Source organism: Halichoeres trimaculatus, unplaced genomic scaffold (genome assembly GCF_033239565.1).
Source record: "Halichoeres trimaculatus isolate MK-OKI-2021-1 unplaced genomic scaffold, fHalTri1.1 fHalTri1_scaffold_6, whole genome shotgun sequence".
NCBI classification, from domain to species: domain Eukaryota; kingdom Metazoa; phylum Chordata; class Actinopteri; order Labriformes; family Labridae; genus Halichoeres; species Halichoeres trimaculatus.
The window spans coordinates 2,219,230-2,236,655 of record NW_027437184.1 but is presented as its reverse complement, the minus strand read 5'-3'; the positions used below and the strand labels follow the sequence as shown (position 1 = coordinate 2,236,655).

The 17,426-nt window shown below is 37.7% G+C and overlaps 1 protein-coding gene across 5 annotated transcripts in view; it reads left to right on the top strand.

The window, feature by feature from the left end:
• The window catches only part of ncam1a (neural cell adhesion molecule 1a), a 481,923-nt gene that overhangs the window by 420,578 nt on the left and 43,919 nt on the right, over positions 1–17,426 (top strand). For all 5 annotated transcript variants that reach the window (XM_074671801.1, XM_074671802.1, XM_074671803.1 and 2 more), the window contains 2 exons: positions 15,164–15,288; positions 16,865–17,048. In XM_074671801.1, coding sequence (XP_074527902.1) covers positions 15,164–15,288; positions 16,865–17,048 — 309 coding nt within the window. The remainder of the gene's footprint in view (positions 1–15,163; positions 15,289–16,864; positions 17,049–17,426) is intronic.

The window sequence follows — 17,426 nt, the reverse complement described above, 5'->3', positions numbered from 1 at the left end:
ATTATTATTATTACTATTATCATCATCATTATTATTATTATTATTATTATTATTATTATTATTATTATTATTATTATTATTATTATTGTTGTTGTTGTTATTATTATTATTAGTAGTAGTAGTAGTAATAATAATAACAATAATAATAATATTAATGAAAATAAACAAATAAAAATAGAAAATAAAAATAAAGATAATAATAATTATAATATGAACAAACATTAATGAATTAAGAAATAATATTTTTATTCAATATGATAATAATATATCAAAATTAAAAAAAACTTAATTAAACAGAAATTTGCAAAAAAAAAATCCTAAATTTAAATTTAACAAAAGTCAAAAATTAATATTCCTTATAAAGCCTCACACATTTTTGACATTTTACATTTTTTGTATTTGATGCAAATTTAATACAAATCATAAACCCCAGACATCGCATGTACAATTTTATTAATTAAAAAAAAAAAATTTGTTTAGATAATCAACACTTTTTTTAACTATGTTTAGAATTTTTAACACTTTTTAGTCTTTATTGTGGAGATAAATTAGACTTTGTGGCTCCTGAATGACTCCAATTCAGGTGATTCAGGAAAAATGTCTCCTATGAATTAAAGGTTGTAGACCCCTGTTATAGATCAAGTCAATAATTAACAGATATTAGCTTGATTAAGACTTTTTGCTGACGTGAGCAGGTAAATTTATAAAAATGAGATTATTGTAAGATCACTCAAAAAGTCCTCACATGGTCTTTAACCCGCTGAATGTTTGTTTTCATCATCACAACTGAGTTGCAATTGGATTCAAATCTCTAATCTTAATCTACTGAAGAGGTTTATCCTGGTTATAAAAATGTGTCATTCTGATTTCTAAAAAAAAGTCAAAAACTGCACAAATAAGTGAACAGGTTGTAACTGGAAGACCTGTGTCTGTGAAAATTCAGAAGTCTTTGAAAACGAGCCGCTGCTGGTTAACACCCACTTTGGTTCATGCGTTTGATTAAACATTACCTTTGTCATTTCCTCAGTGCATGTGTTTGTTTACTGTGGGGGGGGTGCTAGGCCTTGTGGAGATCTGACAGCCTGAGGTAATGAACAGTTATTGCTGTAAATGAAACAGTGCGTCCAGGACAAAAGGCATTTGGCATCGATTCACAGATAGAGGATGAAACACTTAAAGATGAAAACCAGGAAGATGAACAAACAGCAGATACTGATGTTGAGACTTTCTGTTATAACTCATTCAGAGAACGTCGGGGACATTTGTCTCAGGGTTTCACCCCTCAGCGCTAACAGAGCAGTGAGCTGCCACAGTCCAGCATCCAGAGACCGATTCATGTTCCAGTGCCGGGACCTCGGTCCAAGGATAAGGCTGATGCTTTTTTTATTGGGCAGTAAATGCTGGACAACAAATCTGGTCAGGTTATAGTACGGTTCAATAAAAAGATATGAAAAACCTGTAGATGAAAACTGTCCTGTGAGTGTGGTGGTGGCGGATTCAGTTTTAGTGTATGTTTTTATAAGAGGGATGATAAGAGGCTGTAGAGGAGACGACTGAGGAGCAAACTGATCAAACTGTGAAGATAAGACACCAAAATATATATTATTTGTTCCAAGAAAATTCTGTTTTGAGTGAGGCTGTGGGTTTTCTTTATGACACACTACAAATATCTGAAATCTAGTCAGGTGTTTTTGTCTTATTTTCACTAAAAAATACCTTTTTTGACTTAATATGAGCAGCACTCACCTGGCAAGTCCAGAAAAAATGTCTTATTTAAAGTTATTTAAAGACAAAATTGGGGTCTGAATTGCTTGTAACAAGTTAAAAAATAATCCACCAATGGGTGGGTTTCATTTATTTCTCTATTTTGCTTTTTTTTTCTCTTTTTTTCAAATGTTTGGAAATTTCAAACTTTTTATAGTTTTTGTAAATTTATCTAATGAATATCTTTTAAGTTTTAAAAATTTATTGAAATTTCTTAATTCATTTTTTTAATTAACAAAATGTAACATAAAATGCAAAAAAAAATGTTTTTTTTCTTAAAGATTCTTAATGTAAAAATACAAATTTGTTAAAATTTCTGAATTCTTTTTTTTTAAATCAACAAAATGTAACACAAATTTGTAAAAAAAAAAATGCTTTTTTTCTTCATTAAGATTCTTCATGAATTAATACAGATTTATTAAAATTATTAAATTTTATTTTAATTTTTTTTTATAAAATGTTACAAAAAAATGCATTTTTTTCTTAATGAAGAATAAAAAAATTCACAAAAATTTAAGTTATTTTTAGATTAAGAAAAATCAAAATTGCAAGTTTTTTCTTTTCAATTTATTTTTTATTGTTTTTTACATTTTAATCTTTTTTGTAAATTTTGCAAATGTAATAATAATCAATAAACCCAGACATCACATTTTAAATTTCATTAATTAAAAAAAAAATCTTGTTTACATTATCATTCACAAAAATAGTTGTAAATGCAAGAAAAAAGTAAAAAAAAAACAAAAAAAACAATAATGTCTCAAAACAAATAACTTTTATCCTGTTGAATTAGCAGATTTTTTTTTACCTATTTCACGAGTGATTCAGACCTCATTTTTGTCTTTAAACAACTTATAATGAGATTTTTTTTCCAGTCAGGTGAATGTTGCTTATATGAAGACTAAAAATAAAAATAAGAAAATAAGACAAAAACATTTGACAATATTTCATTTTATTGCAGTGCATTTAAGGGATGATGCCCAGCGAGGGGTCAGTTATTGGGAATTCAAGATCAGATGGAGCCTTTAAATTCAGAAACAAAATCTATGCATCATTTATTCATGTTTCTTTGGTAAACAAATACGACTTTCATGCTGTGGAAATGATGTTTGTTTTCAGTTGAACTTGGACGCAGCTTTCGGTGATGTTTTTGTCTTACCACCTCACATTGTGCCAGGGAGCTAACAGTATTTAAGGATAGTTCAGAATCCAGAATATAAGACTGAAAAGGTATGAAGAGTAAATAAGACCAGCCATGACTAAAAAAAATCATACTTTGTGTTGTAAATAACAAAAGTTTCTGCCTTTTCTCTCAGTTTCTCTTTCTCCAGCTGCATCCAAATCATATTTGATGTAACAGAAGTTGTCAAACATCTGGGGAATAGTCTTTTTCTTCCCAGACCCAGTGAAAAATAAGATATGATTACTTTATCGTTGTGTAACATTGGATGAGCTTGAGAAACAGATCCTGACAAACTGTAGAGTTTATTCATTCATTCATTCTCTGACAAAGTTCCTGAGCATTTCTTTATCATCACTGTAACATCCAACCCCTGAGTTTCTCTCATGGTGGAGATCCTCAGCTCCTCTCACCGTGTTCTCACCATCTTTCAGTTTCATCAGAGACACCACCCTCTATCGCTGCCACCAGTATGGCCAGTAGTGAGTATGCCAGTCACGCAGTGTGCAGTGTGTCGCTTGGTTCTCCTGTCGTACTGACTCTGTGTTCGTAGACCTGCGCCGTAGAGTACAGACAAACGAAGAGACGCTCAGGGTTTGCTAACAGTCTGTCAAAGTCAGTCTTAGATTGTGATTTCACTAACATCTGTCAAAGAGGGTTTGTCTTTCTAACACTCTGACTCTGATGTTGTGTTTGACACAGATAATCAGTGCGTCTGCTCGTTAATAACAGAATCACACTTCAGACGCCTTCAGTCGTTAATCTACTGCATGATTCAGAGTTCATGAAGAGATGAGTTAGTGCGCTCGATTAGTGAAAATGTTGATTTCAAAATAAAAGTCCCATACAATATACAGTACGGTGGCCTGTAGGTGTCAGCTGATTTGCAAAAGCAACACCTTGAATGCAAAAGCAACAACGTGAATGCAAAATCCAAAACACAAAGACAAAAGCCACAACAGGAAGGCAAAAGCAACAAGACAAATACATGCAAAAACAAATTGAATGCAGAAACTACTACATGATTGCAAAAGCAACAACATGAATGCCAATGCAACAACCACAAATGCAAAAGCTACCACATGAATGCAAAAGCTACAAATTGAATGCAAACGCCACAACCATGAATGCAAAAGCTACCACAAAAATGCAAAAGCAAAAAATTGGACGTAAACACTACAACATGAATGCAAAACCTGAAACACGCATGAAAAATGCTACAAATTGAATGCAAAAGTTACAACATGAATGCAAAAGCCACAAGACAAATGCAAAATCTACACATTGAATGCAAAAGCCACAGCACAAGGCAAAAGCCACACGACACATGCAAAAGGTAATGAAATTGTAAAAGGTACAAGTTGAATTCAAAAGCTACACGACACATGCAAAAGCTTCTAAACAAAGGCAAAAGCAACGAGACTAATGCAAAAGCTACAAATTGAATGCAAAAGCCTCAACACAAGGCAAAAGCCTCAAGACAAATGCATAAGCTACTCCATGAATGCAAAAGCAACAAGACAAATGCAAAAGCTTCAACTAGAGCCCAAGAGCCACAACATGGAGGCAAAAGCCACAAGACAAATGCAAAAGCTACAAATTGAATGCAAAAGCGGCAATGTGAATGCAAAAGCAAAGACCATTAATGCAAAAGCTACCACATGAATGCAAAAGCTACAATTTGAATGCAAAAGCTACAATCCAAAGGCAAATGCAAAAGCTACTTAATGAATGCAAAAGCTACAACAAGAATGCAAATGCAGCACACCAATGCAAAAGCTATAACACGAATGGGAATGCAACAACTAGGAATGCAAAAGCTACTAATTGAATGCAAAAGCTACAACATGAATTTTTATGCATCAACAGAAATGCAAAAGTTATTTCATGAGTGCAACAAATTGAATGCAAAAGCCACAACATGAAGGCAAAAGCCACAAGAAAAATGCAAAAGCTACAAATTGAATGGAAATGCAGCAACACAAATGCAAAAGCCATGACATGAATGAATAGCTACAGTTCAACAGAAGTAAAGAGGAAAGTTTTCCCAACATACACAGAAAATCTTAGAAAGTCAGTTAATGATTTTCTTTTGAATCCTTACTGTTGCTAAATATAGCTTTGATGCTAATGTTATTGATTTACAAAGCTTAATTAAAAAATGAGCGATTTTTCCAGCAAATAAAGAAATACAGTATTTTATCACAAGGTCAGACCCCTCAGAAGCTTTATTTATCATCGATGAAGTTTAAAAAAAGTTGTGGCTGTAGCTTTTGCATTTGTGTTTTTGCTTTCGCCTTCTTGTTGTGGCTTTTGCAAATTGTCTGACGCACACAGGCCACCGTACAACAGGCTTCTGGCCCAGATGATTGAAGAAAATGAATGCAGAACAACTCAGGGTGAACTGCTTTTTATTTGCTGTGGACGAAAAGTTGAAAACTCCATTAGGTCGACTGAAGCTGATTGGTGCTGATTGGTCAGAAACTGAACTCTTCTCCTTCACCTGGAGGTCATCATTTGGAGATGCTGGTTTTGTGCTGCTATCCTCCTTAATCTCCTTATAAAACGTAAAAAATCTCTTCTTCTTTTTTTTTACCCACATCTCACCACCCACCGTGTCTCTCCATCTAAATATCTAAATATTGTAATTCTTATCTGAAGCACTCTGTCACGGTCGACTTTAAATTTTCTTGAAAGCCTCTCAATCTTTTCTATTATTGCCTCCATTCAGCTTCGCGGTATCAGATTATCTGACGTTCATGACAGAACGGTTCACACTACACTTCAGGATTTGCAGAAAGTAATGCCAGGGAGACAAAACTGACACGTCTCCTTAATCCTGCACAGCCTGAAAGATCAGGTTCCTGGGACTGATCCACAACACCTGGAAGCTCCTGCATAATGTTGATTTTTGTGCCAGAAAACAGCAGAAACTAACCAGTGTGACTGTAACATGATGTGTTTGAGGCGTCGGAGCTTTCTGTTGATATCCTGACGTCCTGAGTGAGAGTGGTTTGTCTTTGCAGTGTTCCTAACATCTCCTCTTCATCACTCCTCTGGTGCATCCTCAGCCGTACGTTTATCTCCAGCTGTGTCCCCTGCGAGTGCATCAGAGCGCTTTTAGAGTCTCATGATGTTTCATGTGTCCACGCTGCTGCCCGCTGTGTTGTGTGTCATATTTATCCGGCACAGTCTGAGCTCCCTCTGATCTCCTCAAACAGTCGCTTTGGTTTCCTGATTTTTCCTCCTGATTTTTCTGTTGGCTCAAATTCAGATCAGGCTTTGATATTTTTTTGATCTTGAGGAAAAGCTGTGTATTCTGGGGATGCATGAGGCGGTTCTCGGTGTACAGTTTAGTAATATCTTCAACAAATCTGCTTTTAAAATCGACTCTTTGATGTGTTTAAGTATCTATCAGCTGATTAACGTTTGTTTAAAGACTTAAAAACTGAGAACCGGAGCCTGCTTCATTCATCCTGCAACATGTTTGGTTTTTTCACATGTATTCAAAGACGTGTTGATCGATTTCTGTGTTTCTCTCGGTTCTTTGTGTTACTCCTTTTGTGCCATTTTGTGTTTAACATTCTTGTTCATTTGTTTATTGCGTTGACTGTTTTCATCATTTCAAATATGTTCTGTATGTTTCCCGTATCCCTCTCCCCAACCCTCTTCCTCCACCTCCTCCTCCTCCTCCTCCTCTCCCTGTTTCCTTTTATTTTCTTATCAACCAATCATGTGCGTGCACATCATGTGACTTTGTCATGTGGCTCTTGCATGGTGCTGATGATGTCGTCTTCGCTGGCCAACAGAAGGTAACTTTTTTTTGTCTGTTTAGTTTTAGGTCATGAGATCAGCAGAGGTCATGTAGATTCATAGAAGGAGAGAAACTTTTTTTTTAAATTCATGTAAGAACATTTAGTCGACATGTTCCCATCCTTAGTATTTTATCATCCACACTCATAATGAAACTTTTTTCTTTTTGACCATCCTTACAGTGACAGTTTAACAGTGTGCACAGTGCCTTATTAAAGTGATGCTCACATTCGTCATACAAAGAGGTGAAACTAGAGCTGTGTCCGGGACCACTCCCTTATTCCCAACTCCCTGCTCCCTTAGATACAAAGAATTAGACGTACACTCATCAACCACTTCATTAGGCACACCTGTCCAACTGCTTGGCTCACTTTGGGCCCCTTAGTACCAACTGAGCATGGTTTAAAGTCCACAGCCTACCTGAGTATTGTTGCTGACCATGTCCATCCCTTTATGAGCACAGTGTACCCATCTTCTGATGGCTACTTCCAGCAGGATAACGCTCCATGTCATAAAGCTGGAATCATCTCAGACTGCTTTCTTCAACATGACAATGAGTTCCCTGTACTCAAATGTCCTCCACAGTCCCCAGATCTCAATCCAATAGAGCACCTTTGGGATGTGGTGGAACGGGAGATTCTCATCATGGATGTTCAGACGACAAATCTGCAGCAACTGTGTGATGCTATCATGTCAATATGGAGCAAACTCTCTGAGGAATGTTTCCAGGACCTTGTTGAATCTATGCCACCAAGGATTAAGGCAGTTCTGGAGAAAAGAGGGGGTCCAACCCGGGACTAGACAGGTGGACCTGATAACGTAGGAGTCTGGAGCAGGAGAGTCTGCAAACAGACCTTCCTTTCTACATCATTTTTGGATGCCTAGTTTTGGTCGCCTCAGAGTTTGATGTATCCAAAGACTCAATTTGATGAGTTAATTTGCTTTTTCTTTTTTTCTTATTTTCCTTTTTTTCCCTTTTTTTCCTTTTTTTCTTTTTTTCCTTTTTTTCCTTTTTTCTTTTATTTTTCCTTTTTTCTTTTTTTCTCTTTTTTTCTTTTTTCCTTTTTTTATCTTTTTTCTTTTTTCCCCTTTTTTCATTTTTTTCCCTTTTTTCTTTTTTTTTCCTTTTTTTTCTTTTTTTCTCTTTTTTTCCCTTTTTTCTTTTTTCTTATTTTCCTTTCACTCCTTTTTCTTTTCCTTTTTTCTTTTTTCTTTTTTTCCTTTTTTTCTTTTTCTTTTTTTTTCCTTTTTTCCATTTTCTCTTTTTTCTTTTCTTTTCCTTTTTTTCCTTTTTTTTTTTTTCCTTTTTTTCCTTTTTTCCCCTTTCTTTCCCTCATTTTGATGAGTTTAAACTTGGCGTCACATTTGGTTGCTAGGCGCTACCCAAGTAGCTGCCTGTTGCAGCAGCTCTCTCGTCTTTGTCCGTTTCTTGTAATTTTTTCGTCTCTTTTTCGTAATCTTTGTATTTGGAGTGGATCATCACTCTGTACGGTTCATCGTCGGTCACGGACACCAAACTTTTGTGACTTCGGCGGTATTTTTTTACTACTTTTCTCCTGTGTTTGTCTGGAGATCCTACATGTAACCATGGCTGCATTGTTTACATGCGAAATTAGCTGTTAGCAGCCTGTAGCATGTCAATGCTAACTAGTGTAGGGCTTGATGATTTCCCTCGAGCTGAGGAGGAGGAGGTGAGGACGACGTGCTGGTTCTTGGATGTGAGCTGGGAGGTGACGACGTGGACCTGTCCTTCCATCCATCGTTGTTGGGAACGTGGGATCTAGCCCCGGGGGATGGATGAGCTAGCTGTGCTAACCCAGCGGCATCGTGCTGTTCACGGACGTGGCTGACGGAGCTGACATCGGACGCCGCGACACATCGGAGGAGCTTCGCCTGCTGTGAGCAGACAGGATCCAGGAGACAGAGACTGAACAGACTGCTGGGGAGGCTCAGTCCTGGACCCTGTGGAGGTGGAGACTGGCTGGGCTGGAGAGTGGTGGACGAGTGGTGGACAGGATGTCGTCATCTAATTTCTCATGGACATTTTTGCACTTTCTATACTCTTTCTTACTTTTGTTTTCTTAAATGCTGCGGTGACTCCTGAATTTCCCCTCGGGGATAAATAAAGTATTTTCTATTCTATTCTATTCTATTCTTTGAACATCTCCAAGCCCAGAGGGGGGCTCTTATACGGAGGTACTGTGGAAGTCATAAATGGACGCTCTGCACCTTCAGGAGACCAAAGTCAGACTTTCAAACAAGATGTTGGAAAGACATCCTTTGCTTATTCAACTCGCCAGCCCTTGACAGTGACGTAATCAATGTTGCCAAACTACACCATCGCTCATGGACGGCTGAGGATTTGCAGTCATAGTTTTTCTCAGTAACTGTAAAGCAGCATGGATTTCAGTCATCACTAATGTTATATCAGATATAATAATTACATTTATTACACCTTATTCATTGCCCCTATAGTGAACATCACTCATACACTACTTTTTAAAAACACATTAAGTGGGTTTGAGCACACTGACCTAGAAATCTGACCACCTTACAAAACAGCAGGGAGGGACAGGGAGTGGTTTCAGACACAGCCCAGGTCTTTGGTTTCTATCGAGCCCCTTGAGTCCTGAAAAGCTTGTTTTGATCATTTCTATCTTGTGTAACAGTTTGTTAAAGAAATACCCTCTAAAATTCACCAAACACTTATTTTTCCTCACACGTTTTATTCCTGGCCTCTTTTTCCTCCTACCTGTGTGTTTTGGAGTCTCTGTGCGTGGGCGTGATGACATTGGTACATGCGCACATGTTGCACGTTTCTGCCTAAGCCAATTCTAACATGGCCGGAGGGGAGATTACTGTTGCAGACCCCAGACACACACTCAGCTCATGGATTTCTGTATTTCAGTCTGTTGCCACAGCGTCTGAGAGTCAAATACCAAAACCTACGAACTGTTTCCTGACTCTGTGTTTCCTGACAGGCGCTGCACTCACACACGAGCTGCATGTGCAAAAGTTACGTGATTGTGTGCATGTGATACAGACTTTGATTTTTTTTTTGCACAAGATAAAAATGATCACTTTTCAGAACATAAATAATTAAAGTACTGAAACTGTGGAGCAAGATTATGAAGAATAGGATTAATTCGCGATCATTTAGCTTCACTATAACTAGAACAGTTCAAATCTCAGATCAATCACTGCATCTCAAATCACTTCAACATCTCAGGACCTCCTTCACAAAGTGCCGCTGCTTTTTTATCAGCTCTCACTCTCACCCGCGGAGCTAACCGATCTTACTGTCCCCGAGTTTTCGCCTGTAGCTCTCAGTGTTCGGACTCACAGCAGAGCCATTGCATCACTGCTGCATGCGAGTCTACTTCCTGTTTTCTTGTTGCATCCTTTGTCTCTGTCTCCTTTTTCTGCTGCTGCTGTCCTCCAAAGAACACGTCGGGTCTTGTCTGCATGTGTCTGTCTCCTTTCTGTTGAATGTTCACAAACGACTGGAATAATCTGATCATAGTTTAGACATTTTCAAAGTTTTCTTTCTAAAACTGTTTCCAGCTTTTCCACTGTTAGTACTTAGATTAACGAACATGAAAATCCTGGATTTCACAGCTGACATCAGTCAGTGAAAATTCGTGGGCTGTACAATCAATGTTAGGGATGAGCGTTTGGTCGACTTAAAAATTGATAACGTCAGCCTTGGTAATGGAATCAATTATTTAAGTTTTTATCAAAAAAGACCCAAAATTCAGATCACACATAGCCTCTGAGCCAGTGATTCCCAACCTGTCGGCGCAGCCTCCTGATGGGCAACCACGGTATTACAAGTGGGCCGCCTTCATTTCCAATATAGTGGATCTTTGTGTGGGTGTGGGAGGAATTAAAACATAGATATAAAACTTAACAGCATATTGTTTTAATAAGTAAAGCTCAGTTGGGTTTAAAAATAATATTATAAAAAAAATTCAAGTCTTCTAGATTTTTTTGCTTTCTTTGTTTTGTTTTGTTTTTGTGTCTTTGTTTAGTTTTTGGTGTTTTTGTTTGTTTTGTTTTTGTATCTTTGTTTTGTTTTTTGTGTTTCTGTTGGTTTTTTTTTTTGGTATTTCTGTTTTTTTTTTTGTTTCTGTTTGTTTTTAATTTTGTTGTGAATCTGTTTGTTGTGTCTTGCTTATTTTTTTCTTTTGATTTTGGATTTTCTATTTTTTTTGTTTTTTTCTGTTTGTTTTGTCTTGCTTCGTTTTTTGTTTGTTTTTTTATTTCTATTTGTTTAGTTTTTTATCTGTTTCTTCTGTTTTGTTTTTTGTTTTGTTTTGGTTCTGTTTGTTTTGTCTTGTTTCATTTTTTGTTGTTGTGTTTTTGTCTTTCCGTTTGTTTCTTGTTTGTTTTGTTTTGTTTCTGTCTGTTTTGTCTTGCTTCGTTTTTGTTATGTTTTTCTTTTTAATTTCTATTTTTTTTGTTTTTATCTGTTTCTTTTTTTGTTTTGGTTCTGTTTGTTTTGTCTTGCTTCGTTGTTTTTTTTTATTTCTATTTGTTAAGTTTTTTATCTGTTTCTTTTGTTTTGTCTTTTGTTTTGTTTTGGTTCTTTTTGTTTGTCTAACTTCGTTTTTTGTTTTGTTTGTTTTGGGTTTTTGTTTTCCCTTTTTTGTTGTTTTTGTTTGTTTTTCATTGCGTTTGTTTTCGTGCGGTCGTTTTTGACTTCTTTTATTTTTGTTGTTATTTATTTATTCATTTATTTATTCATATTTTTTTTTTTGATAGAGAGGGGAACAAACTTTTGTTGTTATCGGCTGGACCATTTTGCTTTGCCCTTATCGTAGTATTCGTTTCAGTCCTTAATTAAAAAAAAAAAAAAATCCCTGATAACGCCTCATATGGCCTCTATATTCATGGGGTTATAGGTAGACCACAAACATTTCTGAGACATAAAAGTGAGCCCTGAGTTAGAAAAGGTTGGGAACCACTGGCTTTAGCCATGACACTGCCGCCTGTTGTTAGTCAGTGTTGTAGCTTCAGTCAGAGCTGCTAGTTAGCTATAATGCTAATCAAATATAAACAAATAAACATGACTGATCAGTCTGTGTTTTTCATTTAAAAGTAGTATATTTGATGTGTCTAATTAATTAATCTAATTTAGTCCAATCAGTCAGTTAGAACTGAATTTTACATCGAAACATAAAGAATTTTGTCTCTTAGGGAAAATCCTACAGCTTACAGAAAAACGTAACCAAGCTCTTTTTGTCTCTGCAGCATGTTTTCAGTAACTCCTCTTCAGTTCTTTCACTTATCACAATGTATGCTGGAAAATAAGGAAGGAAGCTGTTTCATGTAGAGTTCCATGTTTTGGAGAAAGCTCCACATGTTTCTCTGTAACAGCACCAACACTTTCCAGCCTGCATGGGGACTTCCTCCTCTAACCTTCCTTCTCTCTGTTTTTAGCCTCCGAACAATAACCCAGCTCTGAATGATGCCTGTGAATAACCACGCTGAATGTACCTGTGTCTACCTGCCACCATGTTTCTGCTGCTGTTACTAACCAACACTGTCTGGTTCACTTCCAGCATCCGTCACGCACACGATGATTACAAATGATCAGGAGAAAGTGCCTTCATGCATATTCATTTAATTAACTGCAGCTACTAACACTGATGTTGGAAATGTTCAATATTTTCCTCACTGTTTTTTTTTTCACTGTATGAAATCTATGCTCATGTCAAAGAAATTAAAAGCATCATTTTCTGAGCTGACGTGAAATAGGATGAGAGTTCACATCACATGTGAGGTTATTATCAGAGCGTTAGCAGGAAGCGCTCAGTTTAATAACAAGGCTAACAGTGTGTGACCAACATGTGCTTCATTAATTTTCATTCTTAGCCCCGTGTCGTTCTGTGGCATGGAGGTAAAAGCCAACACAAGCAACACGCCGCCTCCTCAACCTCCCGTCCCAACAGACTGTGTATATATTATTAACAGCATTAAGCTAACACGCCGATCAAGGCTAGCACGCTCATTAGCAGGTGACCCAGCAGCCATTACTCAGGAGAGCAGGGTCGATAATGAGGGGCGTCAAACCTTGATCTAAGACAGACACACTGCTTTCTTTCTAATTAAACTGTTCCTAAAGGGATATTCCCCCCAAAATCACTCCCTTTTAATCACACTGTATACCTCCAGGCAGGAAATGCTCAAACAATGTTCTGAAAATCATAGTAAAGTGGTAATTTCTGATTGCAATCTTCTCCCTGGTGATTAGGAAAAGGCTGAGTCATGGTAGAAATAAAAAAAAATTAAACTATGACCCCCTCCTTATGATGCTTCATCAAGCTTCATCACGAGGAAGCTAATGATTCTCATTAGGGAAATAGAATTCACAACAAATTACAATCCAGTGTTGAAAAAAATAGGATGAATTTTGTAGTTTTTTTACTTACTGTTGCAGAAAAAAAATCTAAACTTGTTGAATTTTGCTGCAAAAACTTGATTCATAATCTTTGCGAGCAACACAGTCAGATTTTTTGCTAATATGCATGAAGAACATTTCATATAGGCCTGTCACAATAACAAATTTTGCTCGACGATAATTTTCCAAAATATTATAGCCAATAAACAATATTATTGTCAATATTATTTTGATTTTTTTCCCATTTTTTTATTGATGTATTTATGATAAATGGGATAATAAAATGAGTATACCATATAAAAAGCAAGAAACTTTAATTTCTTAATAGTATTTAACTGTAATTAAAAGGTCAGGATCTTTTAATTAAAATAAATTAAACAAAAAATATAATAAATTAAAAAAACAAGAAAGAGAAAAAAATACAATGAAAATGAAATGGACTCTCTTTTAGAAAAAAATACATGTCAATGAAAATAATTAATACTAATCAAAAACAATAAAACATAGACCACGTCTCTAAAGAAAAACGAAATTCCAAAAAAAAAACATAGCAATAAAAACTATAGCCTATATAAAAGGGAGTTTATACAGTTCCTGAATTGTTTGTAACATGTACTTTTTCCCAGTCAATCCGTACCGTCTGTCAAACATTTTTAACATTTCTGGTTTTAACCGTATTGAAGGGCTGCATCTCTTTGGCAATGTATCTGTCTTTGAGCGCCACCATTTGGCGCTTTTATTTCTATTTACTTTGCCGACCAAAAGCCTCAGTAAGAGCGGATTGTCAAAGAACGAGGCTCCGCTGCACCTCCCTTTCTTCTTCTTCGTCGCCACTATTTTCAAACAAATGCCACATATCAGCTGGTTGGTGTTCATGAGCTCACACTTTGTTCATTCTGATAAAAAACAAAATATTCCCACACTGGGACTGTGGCAGGCGGCTTAAGAACCGTATCTTTGGTGCCATCACTCATATTAGCGTGTGTTTCCTCCTTACCCCTCAGGGTAAGGAGGTTGTTTGGATAATCGATTTATTGATTATCGTGACAGGCCTAATTTCATATGTTCTCATTTCCTGCAAATATCAGAATTAAAAATATCAAAATACTCATACCTCGATATGTGAAACCCTGATTAGAGCAAAATGAGCTTTATCTGTTTGTTTTGTTGTGTATCTGAGCTGTTAGCGGATGAGAAAAGTCACACTGGAGTCACGGATACAGTTTGATGCTCTGTGCTAAACGTTTAGCGCCCTCTCTGTAATTGATGCTAATTTCCTGACATGTTTTTTGTTAGCCTCACTTTAACCCCGCTCATGTTTTGGAGGTGTCTGACACGTCTGTGCGAATGTAATTCAAAGCTAAAAGCCTTTCAGCTCAGACCGGATGTGTTTGTGACAAAGCGCGTCTGGAGTTGCTGTCATTACACATAATGTCCCGATGCGCTTACATAAACCCTCAGACGTAAATGAGCGTCTTTTAAGGTAATTACCACTTTGCTGTGAAGCTGCAGAGTTCATATTATCCAGCTTTTAACATTACATAAGTGACCTTTGGTTCCTCCTACATGTCTGCTCCTGTGATACGTGGCACATTCAGCCATCAGCATGTGGTCACATGGAGGTTTATCACTCTCTGTTTTGATTGTTCTCATCCTTTAACAGCTCAGTACAGCGACATGACAGCACGAAAACTCACTGTTAGACCAACAAAGGATGCCTTAATCACTCTGTGATTACTGCCTACACATCTGCGCTTTCCTCTGATTGCACCGCTTGTTAGAAAAGCAACTTAAAACAGTATACGCTGGAGTAGCAATCAGTTCCAGCTACCAAACCTGCAATCAAATAAAGTTTCAGCTGCGTTCACCTTCAACACTCAAGGACACTTAAATAGAAGAAGGTTACAAGCACAGTGGAGGGATTCATTTAGGAGTTCAGAAAGATTTTAACACAACTGGAAATGTGTGTGTGGACTAATCAAATGTCACTGGTCTGTCCTGTGCAGGGGAACCAAGTGCCCCCATTCTAGAGGGCAAGGTCCAAAAGGAGGGCAATGTTTACAGGGTCAACTGGATCAAGCAGGATGATGGTGGCTCTCCCATTATCCACTACCTGGTCAGATACAAGCCTGTGAGTATGCTGGGAAAGAAGGTGACTTGGTACTGCTTTTCTTTTTTTTTCAACTGTTTAAGAATCTGCACGTCAGCAACTCCCCATGACATCCAATGGCACCATTCTGTAAAATGGGGTTGTCCAATTTGGGGCCATTTTTTTTAGGAGCATGCTGTCTCCCATGTTGTTAAGGTCAGGGGTTGCCAACCAGTCACAGACCAAGAGCCACAAAAAATGGCCATGTTACTATGGAGAGCCGCGTCACACACGGGGTCTTACAAAAACACTTCCTCTTACACATAAACGAGATGACATAAAATAAAAATCGTAATATTTATTGTGTTTGTTAGTGTGTTTAAATTCGTTCTAGAGAAGAGAAACTGAAACTTCAGTATCAATCTATACACCCAAACATTAATCAAAGCTGATTCCAACGTTGGCATCAGTATATCAATATTTTAGATTGATCCGCACACCACTACTCTGAACAAACATCATCCAAAAGCTTTCCTAAATAACAATGCTGTCAAGTGCCTTTCAAAAGAGTCCACAGAGTCAACAACACGAAGGGACAGAGGCAGCTCATTCCAGAGTCTGGGAGCTACAGCCTGGAAGGACAGGTCACCACCAGTTTTAAAACAAGTTTTAGGGACCACGGAAAGTCAGGACCAAAATTTTAAAGTCAACACGAAATTTGACTGGAAGCCAATGAAGCGCTGACAAAACAGGGGTGAGTCTGGCAGCAGAGCTCTGCACAACCTGAAGTCTGTTTACAGTTGTTTTATTTAAACAAGTGAACACAGAGTTGCAATAATCAATGCGACTCGAGATAAAAGCATGGATGACCATTTCCAGATCCGATTTCGACAGCAACCTCCTCACTTTAAGATATTTCTCAAATGATAAAAACAGTTCTTAAAGTGAGCGAAAGTGGAGCCAAGCTTCACACTTCACACTCAAGGAATAAGCTTTATCTGTTTGGTTTAGTTTTCTATGCTCCATGCTACGTCCGTTATCGTAGCTGCTCTAATTAGCTTCTTCCATTCACTAATCAACACACAAAGTCACTTGTGCACCGGGCACGCTGTGATTGGCTGATGTTACCACGCTTACTCCCCGCCCGGAGACATCCTGATACAACCAAAACATCAACATCCAGGCTGAGGAGGGGGGTAGAGGCAGACACAGACACTGACACAGATGTACAGAGGCCCAGAGGAGACGATTGGAAAGTCCTGCAGACTACGGTTAAGTCTAGATAACATGAATGTGGCTCATATTAAGTCTAAAAAGACATTTACTACTAGAAAAATAAGACAAAACTACTTGATAAGATTTCAGTCTTTTACTGTGCAACAACTAAAGTTTAAAGTAGGAGCCTAAATCACTATTTTTTCCATCCTCAAGCTAAAAATTAAAGTCTATTTCTTTTTCAATTCCACATATTTTTGTCCCACAGAGCCAAATTATCCTTTTTTCCATGAATAATTGATGGTATTATGATCAATGATGACCTTTCTCAGACGCCTGTGCAGAATAACTTTCACACCAGTTACTCAGCTTTGAGTTTCTCTCCTCTGCCCTCCCCCCCCAGAAGCACGTCTCTGACTGGAAACCAGAGATCCGCTTCCCCCACGACAGCGAGTACGCCATGCTGAGCGGCCTGGACTGGGACACGGAGTACGAGGTCCGCGTGGTGGCTGAGAATGAGCAGGGCAAGTCGGAGCCGGGCACCCTCTCCTTCAGCATAGCTACAGAGCCCACCACCACCATCCCAGGTACTATTCCCATCATCTCACCCCCCCAGCATCCTCACACACACACACACCAGCCACAGTGCACAAAGGCCGCCACCGTGACCAGGAAAACTCTATTACTTCTATCCCCGACTGTTCACCTGATCTATTCAAAGCCCCGTGGCTGTGAGGTCTGACCTGAATCATCCGTCTCTGCCTGCGCTGTGTGGGAGCTGAATTATTTTCTCTAACCCTTATTAGTGAACTGGTTACAGGGAAAAACGTATAACACATGTCCTAATGAGGTAAAAATCAAGAGCTGATTATCTGCATTAAATCTTATATAACAGAAAGTCTGAAAAGACTGGAGAGCGTTATCTGAGAGTCTGAGTAAAGAGCACCAAGTTCACTCCACACCAT